This window comes from Falco rusticolus, chromosome 4 (assembly GCF_015220075.1).
Source record: "Falco rusticolus isolate bFalRus1 chromosome 4, bFalRus1.pri, whole genome shotgun sequence".
In the NCBI taxonomy this organism is placed as follows: domain Eukaryota; kingdom Metazoa; phylum Chordata; class Aves; order Falconiformes; family Falconidae; genus Falco; species Falco rusticolus.
The window spans coordinates 37,597,320-37,619,540 of NC_051190.1; the positions used below are offsets into that span (position 1 = coordinate 37,597,320).

Below are 22,221 nucleotides of genomic sequence, written 5' to 3' on the forward strand. Positions count from 1 at the left end.
GCAGAAAAATCCTTCCCCCGTTTCCACAGCCCTTAATCCTGGAGATATGTATTCGTGTATTGAACAGTTTGTGAGATGATTATGTAAGCGAAATCTCTGCAAATCTTTTTTTTAAAAAATAAATAAACTGATTACTTCCCCACTCTCCCACCGGCTAACCTTTTGCAGATTTAACAGATAACCAAGAGCAAACAGAAGCCAAATAAATTGTTTAACGTTCCGCTGCCCTCCCTGCCTCCCTCAGTGGGTTTTCAAGCAGCTCCGTAGTGGGGCGATCCGGGACTGCCAACAGATGCCTGAAGGAGCTGGAGCTGCTGACAAAGCCACACGTGCGTATGTTTTAAGAAACATCTGCTGCAATTTAAGATATTAGGAGGCACATCATGTTGCCTGAACAGCTTGGAACAGATCAGCACGGGTGAAGGCAGAAAACCTGCTTTGGGGGCTCTGGCTGAGAAATGAAGTGTTCCCCTGAGCCGGTCCTGCTGCCGCTGGGCACAGGGAGCCACTCAGCTGGAGGAACCATCCCTGCAGTGCTTCCTCAGCACCTGCTGAAGCACTTGCAGTTAATATAATAATTTGAGATGTTATTTTCACCCGAAGATCATAGATTAAAAAGCAGTCCATCATTAATAGCAACTAATTCTTCCACCAGTACTTTACTGTGTCAAAATTACCCTCATCCCTGTCATTACAGCACTCTCACTGATCTGCTAAGGCAGTAACGCTCCACAGCTGCTGATGGATAAGCAATGAAGCCATCATCTGCGACGCTAACGGGATGCGGGGTTGTTGAGCAAACGCCTTGGTGTTCCTCAGCCACCCAGGCGCAGTGCGGAGCCTCGGCACCACAGCCCACCTGCCCACAGCCACGCTCCGCCTAAACCCGCCTGCATTTCTGTGGTTCCCGGTGCACCTCACTTTTCCAGACCTGTGTTTCTATTCAAGGGAGAGGATGCACTGGCACATTGCACCTGATCTCCCAGGGGATGCCAGGAAAGACCCCACTCATCCCATACCTTGGTTTCCACAACCCTGCCCTCCCTCATGACACCATCAGAGTCTCACACAGCTTAAATCCAGCCAAGGCAAAACCGCACCCTGTCCTTCTCCTTTTGATTCCTCCAAGCCTCTCTAGAGAAAGCGAGGTTTTCCAGGAAGCAGCGAGGGAAGAGGTTTCAGGGAGAAACTGCTTATCCTCTAAGAAGGAGGAATCCTGTAGTGATGGATGACCTTAATTCAATGGGTCTAACTGGAAAGGGAAGGGAAGATCCTGCTGTCCCTGCACATCTTCACCCAAAGCTCTGTGCAGGACATGGTGAGCCACAGGCAGCTCAGCACCGTGCAGCAGAGCTGAAGGAGCCCATCCACCCTACAGCCGAGGCTGGAGCTGCCCTGCTCCTCTCCAGTGAAATGCCTGTGGAAACCTGCTTGATGCCAGGATGGCCCACAGACCTGGCACAGGCTGGGCTGGAGCCACATCTGCAGCTGGAGCCACCAGCTTTGCTTCCCTTCCCATCACAGCTCCAGCACATTCCTACCCGTGTACAGTTATCAGAGACCCTCAGTTGCCCTGGTCTTCACCATGGGTTTTGAGCCTGGTTAGCTCAAAGGCAGCTGTGGTGCCAACGAGCGCCGCGCTCCCCCCTCCTGGCATGCGATGACACCCCTTACCTGGCATCATCATCGCGGGCTATAAGAAGGCGCATGTGGCTGGTGGCCGACGCTGTCCTCAAGATGTCCACGGCCCTGCAAGGCAAGGACCACAGAACATCAGCACCGGCTTGCAGCGGCGCTCCACCAAGCTCGCCCAGCTGCATATCAAAGCTCATGGCAAACCAAGCAGGGACCCACGGTGGGGCAGACCCCACCAGCAGGCGAGTGACCTTTCCCAGATTGATACCCACGGAGCAGCCCCATCCCCTGCCCTGGCAGCGGGGCCAAGTTGCAGGCTGATTTTCCCACTTCTGCAATAAATTAGAAGTTCCTGCTAACGAAGTGGACCCAGAAGATGCACATGGTAGTGAACAAATACCTCCTAGTGCATCTGCCACCTCGGGAAGTTTCTGTCTCAGGGATGGCTGCTTTCTGGTTCAAAACACAGGCGACCCTGTGGGAGTCAGGGCAGCGTGCTGGGGGGTGGGGGGCAGACACAGCCCCCCTGCAGCTGCAAGGATGCCCTCAGGGAGGGGGACCTTCATCAAACCCAGCCCCTCCAAGCATTTGGGAGCAGGAGAAGCTCCTTGTGCTGCTTCCCAAGCACCCGTCCAGGCTAAGTACACCATCCAGGAATGCAAGGCAGCCAGCGGGCTAGCTCCATGTTTAATGGAAAAGGGACGTCCCAAAAGTGTGGTGCTCCTCCAGATCAGTTAATTATTTCCTTGGTGGGGAGCTGAGGGGCTGGATTCCAGCTCCAGAGGGAATCCACCGCACAGAGTGGCGCTGTCAGGCTGGGGCACTGACAGATCTCCTGTGCTGGGAGCTATCAGGCTTGCTGGGAAGCTGCAGCAGGTAGAGTGGGGCTGTGGGGAGCTGTTAAAACCCCCAGTATTTGGGGGAAATGTCCCAATATCCCACAAATACAGTTTGGGTTCACTGGTCTGTCTTTACACAGAAACTTTTCATCTGAGAATTCCCAAGCTGGCTCTCGGGAACAGCACTGGCTGCATCAGAGCACAGACAAAGCGATATCCCGGTGTCCTCTGTGCAACCCTCAGCCTAAACCACTTCACAGAATTATACAAAAGCAACAGGAATGCAAAATTTCCATTTGGATAGGGTACCTCTCGCTTGTAACCCCAATTAGGGAATCTCCATTGACCTCCAGAATCTGGTCTCCTGGCTGCAGGCGCCCTAGAAAAGAAAACTAATGGATAGAAAATGCAGAAAATACAGCTTGAAGGGACTGGGAGAGGCTGGGCAGTTCCTTCCTTTGCCCAGAGACAGGATGAAATATGCATAGGTCGCTCTCTGAGATGCTCATCCAACCTGTTTTTCAAGATGCCCATAGATGAAGTTCCTGCAGCCTCCCTAACAACCCCTGCCAACGTCACTGCCTCTGCTCTAGGAAGCTGCAAAAAAGGGAAAACCAAAAAATGCAATAAAGCTTTTACTTCGTTCAGTTTCAAGGTCAGGTGGAAAACCACAAGTGGCATTTCCACCTGTTCAGGATTTATTTTTCTTTATTAGATGAAAAACACTATTGTAACACGTGGTGGGAGGAGTGGGGGTGTGTGGAGGGGTAGGGAATCTCTTCTTGGCTTAAGTTATAAAAAATTAACTCTGCAGACCGCTGCCTAATACCTACTTTTTGAAGATACTCAGAATGAAATCAGTGGCCCAGAGCACAGCAGAATTTCCAAAGGGATCTCAGGTCATTTTGGGGCTACAGGCAGTGGGTGACACGTGGGAAATGGCAGGAAGGAAAGCGAGGTTCTTTGTGTGGCAGAGATAGATCTTGCTTTAAAGACATGAAACAATTGTACATACGCTGAGAGGCCAAGCCAAGGCTGCTGTCGGATGTCACAATGACTGCCACACTAAAAAAATATCCCCGCTGCTGGAAAATCTGGGAGGAAGCACCTGAAATGTCTACTAAGGCAACATACAAAATAAATACACTGGATTTTGGCTTTTCTCAGACCTTGTGGCACTCTGTACTCACCGTCCACATAAGCAACACCCCCTGGAAGAATCCTCTTGACATAAACTCCATATTCTTCTCCAGTGAGTTCCTTGATGCCACCAATTACCTTAATACCTGGCAGAAAAAGAAGTGTCCATGACACAAAGGCAGAAGAATTGCAGTTTCTGCAGGCTGTCTCAGAAGGATGCAGCCTCTGGCAGTTTCCAGGCATGGCAGCATGGCCTGACACCCCTTTTACAACCATTTGTGGAGACCCCCATGTACGCCCCACAGTGCACACACAGCAGCAGAAGCAAGAGGGTGCAGCCACCAAAACAACACCAAAGCTGAAGGCAGATGAGATAGCCCCTGCTCAGGGCAACTGCGGTGGGGACACCGCTTCTTAGAAGGGCCCAGGCAAGGAGTAGCCACCTTCCCCAGCCCCGAGCTCACAGGATCACAGAAGGGTCGGGTTGGAAGGGATCTTTGCAGGAGCAGGGACACCTTCCACTGGATCAGGCTGCCCAGAGCCCCGTCCAGCCTGACCCTGGATGTGTCCAGGGACGGAGCATCCACCACCTCCCTGGGCAGCCTGTCCAGTGTCTCACCAACCTCAGCAAAAAGTTTCTTCCTTATATCTAGTCTGAATCAACCCTCTTTTAGGACAAGGGGTAACAGTTTTAAACTATTGCAACAAGCCCTGCTAACAGGTCTGCCCCCATCTTTCTAATAAGCCCACTTTATGCCCTGGCAGGCTGCTGTAAGGTCTCCCCAAAGCCTTGTCTTCTCCAGGCTGAACCACCCCAACTCTCAGCCTGCCCACACAGGAGAGGTGCTCCAGCCTCCCATCATCCTTGTGGCCTCCTCTGGACCCGCTCCAACAGGTCCAAGTTCAACACTGCTGCTTTCTGGCTGTCTCAGCCCGCATTCATGTCTCTGCTAAGATTTGTCATTGGAAACATTACCAGAGACAAGTGCTTTCCCCAGGAGACACCCTTCCAGGTGCAGCATTTGAACAAGCCCCAGGCTCAGTACAGTGGTGAGGACATCCCCCCTGCAAGCCCACCTGCCTGCCAGGCTCCAGCAGCATCTCCCGTGCAGCCTCAAGCTGCCACCCATGGCAGAGCTGCGCATCAGGAGCCGCCACTTTTTAGCAGGGTTTGGACCGGGGGGAGCAGCCCAGAGGCAGGAGCCAGGCTGCAGGGGTGACCTGTGCTGTGGCTTTGAACCCCTCATTGTGGCAGCGTGGCTCGGGCGCCCTGTAGCACCTTGGCAAAGGGCTCACGCTCCGCACTGCCAGCTCGCCGGCCACGGGACCTGGCCCCTCTGCTGTTCGTAAGCTGGCTGGCAGGAAAAAGCCCAAGATACTTATTTCTCCAGGGCTCATTAAGTCCTGCTTCAAAGATCTGGGCTGTGGACAGAAGGATTAAAAATCCCGGATTAATTAACAAATCTCTCCTCAGAGCCACCAGTCAGGCATTTTGCTGCTCTGGGCAGCAGGGCACGCTGAGGACAGGCGGCTCCGCAGAGGGGGGCACTGCCAGCGGCCAGGCCAGCTTCACCCTCTGGCTGCTGCTCCGGGCTGATGAGCTACTGTGAGCCACGGTGAGGTCCTGGGCTGCACGAAGTACCCCCCTGCGAGAAGTGCCTCCCTCCAGGGGAGCAGAGCAAAACACGAGACCCCTTTGTGAAAGGGGAGGGAAGAGTGGACCCTCGATCGGGAACACTTGGGACAATGGCACTAATCCCATCCCTAGTTCCCTTCCTTTTATAACCCAACCTCTTCTTTAAGGACCCTTGTAGTTTTCAGCTACTTCTAGGGAAATACCTTGTCTCTCAAGTCACCGTTACATTATAATTGTGATTAAAGCCAGATTATTACAATTTTTCATTCCTATATGCACCCAACTGCTGCTTCGCCCAAGCACAAAACCCCAGCCCTGTCTGAGTGCTGGAGTTTAGTCTCTGGGATTGATGCTTTAACCCTCCAACCCCGAAGGCATCTACAAGGAGCTGTTTTGCTGGTGGCACTGGGTACTCACAGCAGAACACCTCAGGAGCAGGCATCAATATTGTTCTCTATTGCATTTTTAAAGAAATTTACTAAAATTGGAAATATTGCCCAAAAGAAGTATCTCCAAGGGGCACAAGCCTCACCAAGGCATGGGGGCAGGTCAGGCACCTGCAGGCCAAAGCGGGGAGGAGATGCTGCCATCCCAAAGCCCACTGACAGAAGGTGAAACATGCTCACCACCGAGGATGCTCAGCTGAAAGCTTCTCAGCCTTGCCACCAGCTGGCAGAGAGACCCTGGGGAGCAGGCTCACACTCGGGGTGGGTTTGGGAAACCTCTGGCATGGAGGGTCCTGCAGAGGTGAAGCCCCATTGGTTTCCCTAGACAAGGAGGACACTGGAAGTCTCAGCTGAGCGAAGGTGATGACTCAAGAAATCATCCCATGTCTGTCTTCACACTGGAACTTGAAGTCATTACGAATGATAAAGCGCATTATACAAATCATGTGAAAAACTGTATCTCAGAAGAGGCGCAGCTGTAGCATCACCCAGCAGCCCAGCAGGACCTGCTTGCGACAGGCTCCTCTGCCGAGGTATCAAATCAATAATGACTCATTTCCCTTTCGTGTCTGCAAATCAATTGAAATAATGGCTTAATATAGCTGAAGTATCTACAAATCCTCCTTTATCCCCAACGATGTCAGGAGAAAATCCGATCTTGTTATTAAAATCGGTGATTACTCGTAGTATTGCTCCCAGACACACTCAAACTTTGTTGGGGAGAGGAAAACCCCCTGACCTGTAACTCGCTTGCTGGCAAACCAGCCGGCTGCTCCAGGCTCTGCCCACACTGCCCTCCTACCCATCACCTCACCACGGAGGCACTGGGGGTGCCAGTCCTGCCCCCAGAGCTGCGCTGGGGAGTCCCCACCGGAGTGAGGAGGAGGAGGAGGAGGAGGAGGAAGGGCTCACCCCTGCCAAGGTTTGGATTGAGCCATGGGACAGCCTGGAACCAACTGCAACAAAGCGGAATCATCAAAGATTGTGGTGGTAGTATTCCTCAGAGTCTTCATATTTTATAAACATTTACATCATTCAAATTTATATTTGGGACCCAGTGTAGGTAAATAACGGCTCTTTAATTATCGCAACATCAAAGTCCCAGTATAATGCTTATTAAGTAATACTTAGGGCCAGATAATCTAGCCTATTTTGGATCCCTCTGTTTAATCTTTCCTTTCTGGCAAAGGTCCTGGAGCTGATGCCCACATCTCCAGTATTTTCTCTTTTGCAGAATAAACATTTACGGGGAAACTCCGGGTGGATGTACAGGTTTGACTGACCAAGATGGACATTTTCTTCAGATTTCCTAGCATCCTATAAATTTCTTCAAGACCCTCAAGCTTCTCTGGTGCACCTAATCCTGCTCCCACTAATGCCATTGTCATGGTTCTCAACTTCTCAGGCTCTAATCTCGCCTGTCTCCATACACCACAGGTCAAGGGGTGTCCTGGCTAATCTGGTTGTTTAGCCCAACTGTAATCATCTCCGGCACACCCTGACCCCCTGGCCACCGTGCCGCACTCCCGGCGGTCTGCTGGGAGAGACCGCCCGCCTTGCGCCTAAGCTAGCAATGTTCAATTACATTTCCCTTAATCCCCCTGTTGATCTCGCAGCCCCAGCCAGCTTTTTCTGTCTGGAGGAAGGGACAGATTGGAGGTGAATCACTTGCTGCCCTGTCCTAAGAAGATGAAGGTCAAGATAATGGGATCTCGGTGTTTCTGAGAAATGCTTCTTAATCAGCGCTTCCCTTTGATGGCTATTCTTTAATTCCAAGTTCAGGTTTTAGGAGCCGCCAGGTAACCCCTTTGAACTTCTGCTGAGGTTCACATGTGGGTTTCCACCTAAAGCCACAGAGCAACAGACCTGGGGCCAAACGCTGACCTGCCACACTGGCACCGAGTGGGCTGATGCTGCTCTAAAGGAACTCTGCTGGAATAACACCCACATCTGACCATCAAAAAAACTCATGAAGGCGCATTTTTTCCCCAAAAAACACATTGTGAGCAGCTACACCTATGGTAGACATAGGGCTCCTGCAAGCACTGGTCCTCAGCGGAGAGGGATGAATTCTAGAGGACAATTGCTTGTCTTGGGTGTTTCAAGCCTCACAGGAGAGGACGAAGAAAGCTGACCGTGGCATTAGAAAATCCACAAGACCCTGCAGAGGGTCTGTGAGACCCTGCAAAGACCCTCTGGCCACAGACTGGGGGAAAGGAGGAGCACTGGGCCCCAGCAAAGTGGCTCGCAGTGAGCTGCAACATCTGTGTGCTTCTTGCAGAGGTCAGCAGCAGCCCGGTGAGGCTTCTCTGGGTCTCCTCCTTTAACGAGCTAATCTAAGCCAACAGCTAAAATCCCATCAACTCAACCAAATCCACCTCTGGAGATTAAAATATCATATTCACCGAGTAAAGGCATTTCTCTGAGCTGCCATGAACCTCGTGAACAGAAGACTGGGGTAAGAGTCAGCAAAGCTGTTCCTCCATGGCAGAAAGCCTTGTTACTCAAGAGCTGGAAACAGCTGATAATGAAACTATAATTAACGTCAAGTCTCAGGAAACCTGAACCGGTTTCTCTGTGAGTTGGACTTCTCAGGAGGGGTCCCCAAATTGTCACCCAGGGACCTCATCAAGGGGCCCACAGCTGCTCTGCGGGATGGTGGGCTGCACTCACAATTAAAAATTATGGAGGAGACTGCCTGGTGGACCCCAGGAAATCCTGCTGGCTTTTTTATAAAGGCCATGGAAGAGCACCAGTATTTGTGCTGCTGGATACACAGACGTCCGATAAGATGCCGTGCTGGGTCTTTTTGGGCTGATTTTCATGATCCTGTGACTCTTTCTCACATTCTGATGGATCTGACCATCGCTTTTCCCTCCTCTTCTGTGCTTTGATGTTCAGAGTGCCGTGGATGGATGTCTGACTCGCTCAGTGCTCATACCCATACCCGTGGGCAAAACTTTCCCAAAACAACTCATACCGACCGGTCCCCAGGAGATCTGCAGCACCCTGCGTCACCTGCCGGGGTGGCTTCCCAGGGGGACAGGCAGCTGGGAAGCGCTTAGCATTTTATTTATTTTTTATTATTATTAATTTTAATTTTAAAATGTTTTAAGTTTTAAATTTTAATTTAATTAATTCTGAAAATCCTGAAAAGCCTTTTTTCCCTCGCCCCATCCTGCTCAGGGGAGGGGCTCTCGTCCCAGGCTCCTGCACAGCTCTCAGCACTGCGGCTGCTCACCATCAACAGGGAATTAATCGGGATTTTGACTTTATTTTAACCTCCAAGCTGCAAAAGGTGCTTTCAGATGCTGGACACAGGCAGGCACAAGTACCAGTATTTCTGTGAGGTATCAGACTTGACATAGGGAAGCACATCAGACACAGGGGCTGGGGACTGAGGGGGTGTTCGAGCTACCCCAGCCCACCCTGATGTCCCTTGCAGAGGTTCAGTACTCACCCAGCCCGTTTGCACAATCATAGAAATCAAAGCAATGCACGGTTCGATCCATCCCGTATGGTCCCATGAGTGTCCTGGGAGAGAGAAGAAAGCATCTTTCATTCACGGGCTGAAAGAAACAGAGGCACAGGTGCCCAGGCAATGTGCGCACAAGCACATCCTTCCCACTGCCTTGGATATTGCCCACAAAATGATGCAGACACAGGTTGAGGGACACAACCCTGCATATTAAGCCCACACTGGTGAAAATCAACACCCTCCGAACCCCCCCGCGAAATTTATACAGATAAATGAGAGAATATGTGCAGGGCTGGACATCATCCTCCCCACCCAGCAAATCTGATGGACCTGTCTGTGATTCATTACCCCAGATTAACAGGGCTGGACAGCTGTCCAGCTCCCGGGAAATGAGATCAAAGCTCAGACCAATGTTCCGGGAATAAACCAGTTTCAAAAATACAGACAGCCTGTCATGAAGACAGCCGGGTGCGATCTGCTCCCGAGGTCTGTAAGGCAGGCAGCCTCCGTCCCTCCGGCAGGGACTCTGGAAAAGGGCAAAGCAAGATCTGCCGGGCTGCTTCAAGCTCCTGCCTCGCCTCGCCAAGGGTGGGAGCTTCCCATCGTAAGGCAAAGCAGGTGGAGGAGCGTTACACACCTGAGTCTCCCCCGTGCTGAGTAACTCTCCCAACCACCCCACAGCCTCCCCCTAAACACCGTCTGGCAAAGCAGGTGTCCCAGATAAATGACATTGAAAGCACCCAGCTCCATTCTGCCATAGCTGGGGACCTCCTTGGGTGACCCGTGGATGGGTCACCCCCACGAGGATGGGTGACCTTGATCTGAGAAATCCAAAGCCAGGTGTGCCAGGTGGAAAACCAGGGGTGAGGGGCTCCTGGAACACTCTGCTTCCCAGAATTTAAGTCACAAGAGAAAAGGAGTTTCTGAATCCATATTGGATCCCAAATCTGGATACAGCTGAGAAGGTACCACGGCGTGGGGCACAACAGATGCAGGAGAGGAATAAACCTTGGGAGCTTCTCTTTTCAGGCGTTCAAAATACCTCTCAAAATATCAAGCTATTCTGCAAAACCAGTGACACCCACCTCAAATATTCAGACTGGAAGCTTTTTTCTGTATTAAAAATACACCCCACCCACCCCCCTTGATATTCTTGCATTGTTCATGTATTCAAAAGACTGGACAAACAACTGGCCACATCTGGCTGACAGGAAGCAGAGTCTGAAGGCATCCCAGGCAGCCAGAGCAGCCCTGGGCCCAGACTGGTTCGATTTACCAGCCAGGATTTTCAGAGTATTTTAAGTAAATCCCCGAGGAAACTCCACCATGAGCAAACAGAAATAGCTGAAACGCAAGAGCAGTTTTGGTAAAGCAGATGCCTACTTGATACGATCAACTTTTATCCGCGATGCGGTGCACAAACAGCAGAGCAGGGCGAGCTTCGCTAATGCTAGAGACGCTAGAAACCCAACGACAGGCGCTAGTGACGACGTCCTCAGCCCTTTCTGCTGAGCGCAAGCCATCTCTGCCACCGAACCCTGGTCCTGGAGAAGCCACAGCAGGTGACCCTTGGCTAGAAGTGGCCGCCAGGACCCCCAGGGCTGCCCCATGCCCCTTCCCCAATTCCCGCCCCAGCTGGTGGGGGGATTACCTGCTGATGATGATGGCTCCCTTGTAAAGGACAGAGACGGTGGGCATCTTGCTGGCGGCGGCAGCCCAGCCCTGCCGGGCGCCAGCCACTCTGATTTGGCAGGAATCCGTTAAAGCAAAGGGAGAAAAAAAAAAAAAAAGAAAAAAAAAAAAGAAAAAACAAGGGAGGTCGGAAGGGGTCACGTGGTCTCCCCGTATGCATGTTAATTCCGCCAAACGTTAACACAGATCAGCTAAAAACATCTCCAACTTTAGATTAAAGCTTATGCAAGCCACAGACGACATGGGCCGTCGCAAGCACCTTCCTGAAGCAGCGGGACGGGAGCTCTGCCAGCCCCCATCAGGGCTGTCGCACTCATCCTTAGCACAACAGGACAATTATTTGGATGCATCCTATCATGTGTCTTCGGGAACAGCCCCGCCAGGGATGAAGAGCAACGTTCAGCCCAGGACATGCGTGCTCACCATCCCTAAAGGCTTAAAATCTGTAGCAAAGCTTTGGAAGCAATAACACACTGTAGCACTTAGGGGTTTAGGATTTTTTTTTTCCTTTTAGCATCTTTTCCAGCCTACAGCATTTCCTTCTTAATACAAAGCAAGTTCAGTGGTTCCACTCTCTGTTGGGAGGTCAGAAGTATGATCTGCCTCTAATCAGCCTCTTCCACCCCCACTTTGATGCACATCAGCCAGCCAGGGCAGCAGCGTGACCCCTGTTTTGTGGGACGTGGGGATGGAGGGATGAAATGAAATTATCCAAGGTTGGCCAGCGAGCAGGGATGGACCTAGAACAAGCCACCTTGGGGCGTGGCAGGAGCAGGACTGTGATCTTGGTGGGCAGAGTGTGAAATGAAGAGAAATTCCCTGGAAACATGTTCCCCCGGAGCTGTGGGAGGACACAGGTCCTGCATCCCTACTGGCTCCAGGGACAGCTAAGGTCAGAGGAAAGTTCTTGGCCCAGACTTCATCAACAGCGTCTTCCTTATGCTGTTCCTGTAGCATCTCTCCACAGGCTGCTGGCCAAACCCCATTAGTGGTACCAGACCTCGTTAGCTGAGCATTAGCATAGATCAGTCCTGCTCAGGTGGGGATCAGGTATGGAAGTCCTTGCCTGCACTGCAAACTCTTTGCCAAATATTTCCTTGAATCTGATGCTGTTGAATATTACTTTTCCCATGCGCAAAAACCTAATTTTATTAGAAAGAGCTTCCCCAATGGCTGTGTGAAGCCTTGCTGGGCAAGTGCAAGGTGCTTTAAAACAATGACAAATGTGGACAGTTTTCCTGCATTTTAATTGCTTTTTTTTAAAGTGGCTTCCACTGGAGGGCATTCAGATGAAATATTAAAAACCGAGCAGACTAGGCCTTTAGGTGGCCAAAACTCTCCTAGAAAATAAATTAATTTAGCTGCAAGATCAACATTTGGATAAATAACGCCAAGTAGGGATCACATGTAGATGCACATGGCGATACATTACAGGCATCCCACCAAACCAAGGCATGGCCAGCACCTAGTCCATGTCTGCATAAAGGCTTCGGCCAAATGGGGCTAAGCACAAGGGGTTGCGCAGGGGGCCATTTCCCAGCCTGCTGGACGGCTGCAGCCTTCTCTGCACCAAGAGCCTCACAACACTTCTGATCCTCACAGTCACCCAATGGTGGGGAGATGCTCTTTCTCCTGCCATCCCACAGACGATGTCCAGCTCTCTGTGGAGCTGAACATCACGCTCCATCGAGGCTGGAGGGTCCAAGAGTCTGGTGACCCCCAGCCTTGGCCCTAAGTGACCTGGTCAAGGCTAGCTGGGAAGTTTTGTGGCAGAACAGACACACGAATTCAACTCCACTGGGGTGTAGTAACCCTCCATCCCTGCCTGCTCTATGATGGGGAGCTGGCCCACACCAGGGCATAGCTCCCCGACGAGCAGGAGCGCCCTGGCACCATGCCCACCTTGGGGTGACTTTTTGGGCAGCTCACCTGGGAATGGACACCACAGCAGCCCTCACCAATCAGCCTGCTGCCCATTACACTAACAATCACACTCCTAATGCACTAATCATCATTCCAGTCACAGTAAGAGACAATTTCTATCCCACCACCAAAATTCAATGTGCAACCTTCTGAGGTCCTTCGAGACTCTGATAGAGCAATACACAGAATTAGCCCTTTGAGTCATGGACCAGAGCCTTGGCTGGAATAAATCAGTGCTGCTGAAAGAAAGGGGCAGCACAAGCACTGGAAGCAACATCAACAGGACAAGATGACCCCTCTGACCTGCTTCACAGGGGCTGCAGAACTGGTCACCAGAGCCAGGCTGGCCTGACCCAAAACATGCAGGCAAATGGGAGAGTTTCCCTACCTGGCAATTCAGCAATTCATCCACCCTGGTTTCTGCATTATAGGGAACAATTTCCACACTCAACGTCAAGCATATGTGTATTTGTTTGGGGCTTGGGTCCTCAGCACCTTCAAAACCAAATCCTTCAGCAGCCCAACCATGGTCCCACCGACTGTGGTCCTTCCAACCGCTGCCAGCTGCACCCAGAAGGATGCTCGCCCTTCCCACGTGCCGATGCTTCATACCAGCTGGGTGGGATGTTACAATAAGCCACACATTTGTCTGAGAGGTCGTGAAGTAAATGAAAACAGAAGCAAAGAGGCCCTCAGGGAAGAGGAGAGGGCTCAGGTTCCGAATTTATCTCCAAACCCTCACATCCTCAGCAATACAGGCTGACTCTGGCAAAAGCGTCAGACACTGATACTGCTCCTGCCAATCTGTCTTATTTACAGAAAGTTTCAGAAGTTTTTCAGTGTTCTAAAACTTGGGCTCACATTCAGAAAGGGTAACCATGTAACTGGCCCAAGGGTCCCAGTCCTGCTCTGTGTAACCGGTGCTGAAGGCAAACATCGCACTGGCAAAGAGGATATGCCATACACTCAAGCTCTTCCCTGAGCTGGGACCTAGCTGAGCAACTCAGAGTAAATCCAGCTAGAAAGCCCAAGCTTCTTATCCCAGGAAACTGCTGACAAGCCTTTACATTTTTAAATTAATGGATGAATGGAAGAAGCACAAATAAGTACAAACTTAACACCACAGGGCTAGACAGCATATAAACCTGCTCTTAACCTGCATGTCCGCCTTTTTGTTGACTGCTAGAAAAAAAGTTTGAGAACTGATTGAAAAAGGGGAGGGGGTTGCTATGTAAAAAGTTATTTTTGCTTAAAAAATATTTTTAATATAAAAAGTTGAGTGAAACTGTATCAGTCAGCTTTACTTAACACTAGCATGCATAAGCAGGTGGGTGAAGCTATGAGTGGAATTGAAATAAGTCTCAGAGAAGGACCATAAGGTAAAAAAAATGCTGATGGCAAAAGATAGCACAAGTCAAGCACATTTCCCATACATTTTTCTAATAGATCATGAAGGGGAAAGCGGGAGAGAGAAACTGGGAGTGCTGGGGAGAGGTGCAGGGAGGGAGTGGGTTATGTACCGGCGCCTGCACCTGCTGCAGGGGTGCTCGTCCCCTACCCGGCAGCAGCCGGCTGGGCTGCTGATTCCTGCCGAGGAGCCCAGGGGGCAAAGCAGACTGGTGCTGGTGCTGACTGTGCCCCTACACACCGTCCCACCTTCTCCTCCAGGGCATCACAACTTCTCCAAACTGCCAGACTTTGACCACCACCCAGGGGAAGCAGGTGGAGAAGATGGTGGCAATATATTTGTCTGGGTTTCAGAAAGAAAAGCAGGAAAGAGGATGGCTGAAACAAGCACAACCCACAGTAAAGTTATTTTTTCTCATGATTTGAGTCTCCCCTTGCCCTTCCCTAGCCAGACTACAAGCACACTGTGCTGGGAGCAGCTGGCCCACAATAGGTGGAGGTCACAGGTTTAACATCACTGGAGGTGCTAGCATCACAGCGGGTGGAGAGACGGCAAGCAGAAAATGCAAAAATGCATGGGAAGACATTTCCCAAGGCTCATCTTTTGTGAAACACACCTTCATTTGAAACTGAGGGGTTTGGTGAGTGCTCTCCCCAGCCAAACAGTTCTTTGCAGCCTGGCCACTCAGGGAGGGACATCTCCAGGTCACATTAAAGCCAGACAAGCAAAGAAATAGAGCCACTGGTCTGCTTGGTTATTCCAGCACCAACATTGAGGCTAAACCCCAGGAACTGATCTTCTCATGCAACTGAGCCTTCAGCACTGACTGGTGGCAAAGAGACCTGGAAATCTCGTGCAGCCCAAGCCACAGCCCATGGAGCTCCTTAGGCAGATGGAACAGGCAGCCTGTCTGAAACTAGAGCTAAAGAAATGTCTCCAGCACGTCTGTCTGCTGGTGGGACAGCCAAGACATCTCCACTGATCCCCTGGCTGAAGAGGACCTGCATATACCACTGTGCCAGAGCAGGGCTGCTTCCCCAGGGCACACAGAACTTCTGGGCTTCCAGGCTTGGAAGCCACCAGCTCCTGGATTTTGAAGGTATTAGTTTTCTATCCCATCGTGAAGGTCTCCCATCCTTCCACGGGAAGGATGCTCTCTCCTGCTTCTCTCCCCCCTGAATTTTCCTGGCAGCACATTTTAAATTTGGATTTTCTCCTAAATACAATTATGCAATCCTGCCAGCCTCCAGCCAAGCCACGTGCTGCCTCGAGGCTCCCTCCCCTTCAGTACCCAGGGTGGGAGATTTCAGCCTTCTTGCTTTAGAAAGCACCATTAGGATCAGAGATATAAAATAATGGTTTAGATAGGGATGCAACAAAACTGATAAGAGTTTCTTTTCTATCCAACAGAAAATCGTGAGCATATGTGATTCTCTGCTACATTATTATCCACCTCTGCTCTGCGTGCTGGTTGAAGGACCTTCTGGGAAAGCAGCCTTTAGACTGGCAGTGGATAAAGGGCTCTTCTACATTTCTTCCTTGGTCTGTCTTCTCCTCCCTACCCTGCTTCTTGGGAAAGACCAGCGCAAGCACCAAAGTAGGAGAACGGCAGCCACCAAATTGCACTTGCAAGCTGGAGGAGCCGTGCATGGCTGTCCCCACAAACCAGGGCTGGCTCCTCACAGGCAGGCTCTCATTGCAGTCATGCTGGCTGTGGGATACGGAATTGTGAGATTTATGATGAAAAATAGCTACAGAAAGAGAGAAGACCCAACCACAGGGACAGGCATGTTGGTGAGCATGAGACAAGGTGCATCCCTGGCAAGAACACAGAGCAAAATGCAAAAGTCAAGGGAAAGGGCCAGGTACAAGGATGTGGTGCTCTCAGACCTGCCAGCATGCTGGGAGGGGTTTGCCCACACCAGCACTCAGGGCAGCCAGGCTCAGCCACCCTCGCCGTGCGGGGCAGCCAAGCCTGGGTATGGCCAGACCCTGCGGGGATGCTCAGCCCAGCCCGATCCCAGTGAGCATCCATGACTGAACCAGGTACTTCAGCCAGGGCCAAATCACCCCAAATAAGTGGCAGCTCCAGGTAGGACCCTGAGCTCAGCAAAGCAGCGGCACAAGGATGCCGGAGCTGGGGATGGGTGGGTGGCACTGAAAGCAACATCACCGAGCCCGTGAGGAGCCGCTGCACACGGCTTATCAGAGGAACAGGGTCTGAGCAGGTTTGCGTGGGTGGGAATTAGTTGGAGAGACATCCTGCAGTGGCAGTGAGGTCTGCCTGAGGGCTTTCAGCTCTGGAAAGCAGCAGTAAGATGTTCTGAGGTGGGAGGGTAGCCCTCACCAGGGCACTGTGTTATGGTCTCTGCCCGCATCCCACCAATGCCGAGAGCCATGGTGGGAGCAAAGAGCTGCTCAGGCAGCATCAGGCACTTGCTTAACAACAACCCAACATTTGTTTCATGACAAAACAAAATCAGCGTAGGCTGAAGAGACATTTACATCTGATTAGAAAACAGAAAAATGCAACTGTGCTGCTTACAGGATCAGCTACAAAGAACTGATAATAAATCAAACAAAAGAAATCATCTGCTACGGAACTGGGAAGCAGCTGCCTGTTGTCCACAGTCACGGTGCAGCCTGCACGGTTTTCATAAATATTACCTGTAGTGTTGCTTCAGATGAGCTCATGAGATCAGGGATGTTCACAGACAAGACTGAATAAAAGAGGGAACAAACAATCATAGGACTACAGAATAGCAGGTGGGAAGTGACCTCAAGGACTACCTGGTCCAAACTTTCCTGGCAAGAGCATGCTCCAGCCCAGCACCCTGCCTGGCTGAAACTTAAGAACATCCAACCGCTTCCCCGGGGACATTATTCCAATAGCTGATTGTTCTCATCACAAAAAATTTTCCTCTTGTGTCCAGTCAGAATCTCCCGAGGAGTAAACTGCATCCAAACAAAACCATGCTGCCAGCATTACTGGTGAAGGAAGCAGGCAGGTACCACGGGAAGCACCCAGGGACCAGCAGTGATGTGTGCCCGTCCCTGGGTGTCAGCAGCTCCCCGGCCACACAGAGGGGCGGCAGCAGATGAAGCGGTGCTGCTGGCCCCGGCCAGGGGATGCTTCTCCCCCGAGCCCAGCATCCTGCCGTTTCCCAGTGACACTGCTCATGGTGAAACCTCGTCCCCACGAGTGTGGCTGGCAGCAGTCACACATTGACCCTATGGGCACCTTCCTCCTCCCGATGGCCGTGCAGACCTCAGTGCTCCTTCATCCTCTTCCCCCAGGGCACAGAGGGGGATCCCAGGGGACCGGAGAAGCTGCCCAGGGGCAGCTGCTGCTTTTCACTGCCACCCACATGGCTGCACACCCAGGCCCCCCTCCCCGAGGTGGGTGGCCAGCCCTGGTCATTGCCACACGCCTCATCTCCGCAGTGTCCCTTCCTTGCAAAAGGGCTCAGTCCTCCAGGACAGGACGGAAAGGCACCATCCTTCCTCCAAGGAAAGCCAGAGGCTGTAGCACCCCTACCCCATCCTAACAAGCCCCCTTGCCAACCCAGCTCCACTCCCTGCAGCTAAGCATGGGTCTCCTCCAGCTTCAGAGGTCAGAAGGTGGCTCCTGGTGAACGTTCCATCCTCCCCACTCCTTGAACTGGTGGGTCACCCTTCACTCCTGCCCAAACCAAAGCCTGCTCATTAGTATCAAGATGGAGAGGAGAGGAGATTTTAAAGCTGAGACACTTTTCCAACGCTTACACTCTCTTTCTCTTGAAGGACAATGTCTCCACCCTGAGCTGGATGCATCTCCTTACCCTTCAGGGAAGAGGACCCCTTCTCCCAGGGCATCTGCCCGGTGAACCAGCACCACCAGGCCACCAAGACCATGGGCAGTAGGAGATGCCACCTTTCACCACTGGCCAGGCTTTTCCATTCTTCAGCTCCTTTTATCACCCTCCTCTGAACTTCATCCCATTTTCCAATATCCTTCTCAACCAGTGGATTTCTTCAGCATGACAGATTCATCCCAAGGGACCTTTGCTGTCTAAAAGCCAGGTCTTTGCTGCCCATCACCTACACACTGGGGGGGGGGGGGGGGGGGGGGGGCAGGAACGGGACAGGGGCTTCCAGGAGGGAGCTGATCCCACCTGGAAAGCATGCATCCAGTCAATCAAGGTGGAGCATTTTCTGGAGGTGCTTCTTGCCCGATGAGGATGCCAGTCCACAGGCACCTGCCTTGCGGGGCTGGTGGGGCAGAGCTGGTCTCAGGCCGCTGGGGCTTGGAGAAGGGTTACAAGTGTTTTCCCATGGACAGACCCCTCCATCGACATGCAGCTCTTCCCAGGCTGCTCTGAAAGGCTTTGGTTGAGGGAAAGGCAAAAGGGTTTCTTTAATTTGCCTGTCTCACGATAATTAGGAAGAGAAGTTGTTTTGGGTGGAAGTGAGGTCATGCTTGGTCTGCCAGAGGTCTTCAGGAGGAGTGTTTGTGCCAGCACCCCACACCCAGCTGTGGTAAGTGTCCCCCAACATCTGCTCCAGCCCAGACCTCCAATGTCCCCACTTGAGATTGGGTTTAACACAATTTGAATACAATCACGCAGGAAAGCTTGAACGAGCTCGCTTCATCCCACTCTAGCAGGACAAGGTGTGGTGGCATCTCACACACACGTGGAAGCCTTCCTCCCTCTTCCTCACCCTCCTGTGAGGCAGGTGATCTGCTGCTCTGCTCGAGGATGCGTGCTGTCACCCTGACTTGGGTGTCAGCTTCTGTGAAGGGTTAACAGGATTATAACCCTCCCTGCCTTTCTAAATCCCCCGGGCTGTGGGATTGGATGGTTATAAACTCATTAACTGGGGATGGTCAGTGGTGGGGGCTGCAGACCCTGCTCTCAGGCCACCAGTCTGTCCTCCCCACAGTAACTAGGGAAAACAAGAGAACGATGGCAGGAATCTCACCCAGGGGAATCCATAAGAAAGAAGATTGAAAGGAGGAGGGAACAGAAAACACCATGTACAGAAAGAAGGGAAAACAACATATTGGAGGGAAATATTTCAGAACACGCCACCGAGCCAGGAGAGCAGCAGAGGCTTGGGAAGACCTTTGACCCATCCTTGAGCTGTGAACATCCCCATGCTCAAACTTGGACCCTGGCACAAGCCATAAACACAGCAGTAATGATAATGAAAGGGGACTGGGGGGGGGGGGGCGGGGCGGGCCAGCCTAGCACCCCAGCTGTGCCCAGCGAGGAGCCAGCAGCAGCTTTGCACCCACCTGGGGCACACTCAGCCGGTCCAGCCACCAGCTGCAGGACCTGCCTGGTGTCAATGCACCTTTGGGGCTGTTTTATTTCCTGCTGGGTCTGGCAAAGCTCCTGTGCCAAAGCCACCGCTGCAAAATCTGCTTACAGCCTCCAGCAGCCACTCTCTGGAGGAGCGAAGCTGTACAGGACAGCCCCACGGGGTCACACCAGCATCACCACCGGGGGAAACTGGTGCTGAGGGATGAGCCACTGGTCCAGCTGCAGCAATCACCACCCTGCATCCTGATGATGCCAGGCAAGGTCCCACTGGCAGCTCATGTTTATTTATTAAATTCCTATTTCAAACTCCAAAATTAATCTTTTAATCAGCAGCAGAGCAGGGTCATACTTATCAGAATGCCGGGGAGGTGTTATCTCCCTGCCATCTGCTCGCCAGCCTCCGCGTGTCCCGGCAGAGCCGCCAGACAGCCAAACACAGGCCAGAGCATCTGGCACCCATCACATGCAGGAACCAGTCCCCCGGCACAGAGCTGGCTGTCCCTCGGCTCAGGCTCTGCTCCTGCACAAAGCATATCCCAGCAGACAACGCTGGGGGAATTTCTGACTCAAAACCCTGGCACATGAGCAGATTTCCGAGTTAAAAACTGGGGTTTGAGCACCTTTGCCTTGGAAGTGCAGGGAAGCAGGGCTTAGCAGCCCCACGGAGCCACGGATGCCCAGGGGACCCTGGTGAGGCTGCTGGTGCTGCTGGGCAGAGATGTAGCTCTGCCTGGCCCCGTGCACACACCATCAGCACCCACTTGTGTCACCAGCCTGGCAGTGTTCCCCAAAACACACTCATGAGTCATGCCTGTGCTGCATGTCCTTCTGACCAGCAACAGATTCTGCTTTTTCTTCACTCAGAAACAGCAGGGAAGCATCAGCATAAAACCCCAAACCAATCTCTCGGGTGACAGCAGCTGTCACCCCAGGGTGCTGCCCTCACTGGCCTGCTTGCACCTCCCTGGGGTGCTGGCACTCTGCAGCCCCCCCAGCCCTTGCTCCAATGACCTACTTCAGCAGGAGATAGATTGTGCCCAGCAGCATCCCTCGTCCCTGGGGACTGCAGGGTGCCGTGGGTTCTTGCTCCCTAGGGGGGACATCCAGGCTCAGGCAGCCCAAGAAAGCCTCTGCCAAACCTCAGGGTGGCCCCGAGAGCCCTCCAGGCCCCTGCCGGCTCTGGATCCGGCCCACTGACCCCCAGTTAATCTGCTAAAGCCACATGCTGTGAACCCTGGTCGTGGCCTCAGCTGTGCTCCCGCCGGCTCTCTCTGCCCTACATAGACATCTGCAGCCATCCTGCACCCGCCTTCACCTCCCATCCCCTGTGCCATGCCTGCTACCTTCCCCGCACCCACCTGGGGGTCCCTGCTCCACACCCACCTGCCCCCCACGCACCAGCATGGGGTGGACACAGTTCCTTTGGGGAGGCTGGTTTATGCCAGATGGGAAAGCCCAGCACCAGGGCTGCAACAGGAGAAAGAGCACTCACAACCACGTGCAGAGACTGCAGGTGCTTCCCAGCTGCTGCCTGTAAAATAAATCCCCTTCTCCATCCCTGGCTGATACCAGTCTCACCTGTGCACTGCCCCTCCCAGGGGAGCTTGGATGCCGGTGCTGTGGGACCCCTACAAGAGCCTGCCCTCTGCAGAGAGGCCACCAAAATGAGTTGAATTAAACCCCGCAAAAAGCCATAGGGTCACCAAACACATCCTCCCTAACTGCTCCCAAAGATGGGGTCCCAGACGCTGAGCGATGTCCTATTCCCGGCGTGGCAGCGTCCTGCCCTGCTTACCAGTAAATGAGAGAAAGCCCATCGAAATGCTCCAGGTCGCGGCCAGGGGACTGGAAGTAGGACATCATCCGGGGCCACTTGTCCCCACCGAACCCTTAGGGCGGCTGCGGCTGGCTCCCACTGCCCAGGGCCATGGGCTCAGAGTGCCAGCGGCTGGCACGGCTCCGCGGCATGGCTCCGCGGCACGGCTCCCAGCCACAGCCAGCTACATCTAATCCCGGGCCAGCAAGCATGTGATCGTCCCTCTCCCAGCTCCACCCGGCTAAACCCTGCCGATGTCTCCAGTTCTGCAGCGCTGGCTGGCGGTGCCGCTGCCCGGGGATGCTGCGGTAGGGCTAATTCCAGCTGGCAGGTCCGAGCCCCCGCCAAGGTCAGAGCTGCTTGGGACATGGCACAGCGAGTGCCTCCGCCATGGGACCCCCTCGCACCTGGCAGAGTTGTCCCATCGCCAGCATGTGGCTGTCAGCGGGGCCGTGTCCTGCTCTCCCTGCCCAGCATGGCCCCTGCCTCAATAATCTGAGCATTTATTTTAGCAGGATGAGTCCTTCACCCCCTGCCAGTGAGGTCCCCACCTCGCCTTGCACTTGCAGTGGCTGGTAATGAATGGTATAATCATTAATGGTCATTATATCATTAATGATGGTTATAATCATTAATGATGGCTATAATCAATGGTTAACCCGCCACCACAAACCATTTAAAGCCAATTGCAGGTGTCGCGGACCTGCAGTAAGCCGAGGTGACAGGCACTGCTCCCCTCCTCCCCAGCCACTGCCAGCGGGCTTCAGCATTTCTAATTATTTATATAATTTGGGGCACAATTCTTGCATGGGTTTTCGCCCCCTTGTTTAACATCGTCTGGTCAACACCCCAGGATCTGAATGATCCTTTAGACTATTAGGAAAACCCTGGGAGCGAGTGCC

At 52.6% G+C, this 22,221-nt stretch overlaps 1 protein-coding gene across 3 annotated transcripts in view; it reads right to left on the reverse strand.

The window, feature by feature from the left end:
* Positions 1–21,513, reverse strand: part of LOC119147419 (syntaxin-binding protein 4-like) — a 46,901-nt gene extending 25,388 nt beyond the window's left edge. For 2 of the 3 annotated variants that reach the window (XM_037386399.1, XM_037386398.1), the window contains exons 1-5: positions 21,299–21,513; positions 9,157–9,230; positions 3,665–3,760; positions 2,784–2,853; positions 1,675–1,749 (exon numbers count right to left, since the gene is read on the reverse strand). In XM_037386399.1, the coding sequence (XP_037242296.1) occupies positions 1,675–1,749; positions 2,784–2,853; positions 3,665–3,760; positions 9,157–9,230; positions 21,299–21,366 (383 nt within the window). In that variant the 5' untranslated portion in view covers positions 21,367–21,513. Of the gene's footprint in view, positions 1–1,674; positions 1,750–2,783; positions 2,854–3,664; positions 3,761–9,156; positions 9,231–10,825; positions 10,920–21,298 lie in introns of those variants that run through there. The other variant, XM_037386400.1, reaches the window with a different exon arrangement.
* Between the last annotated feature and the right edge of the window lie 708 nt (positions 21,514–22,221).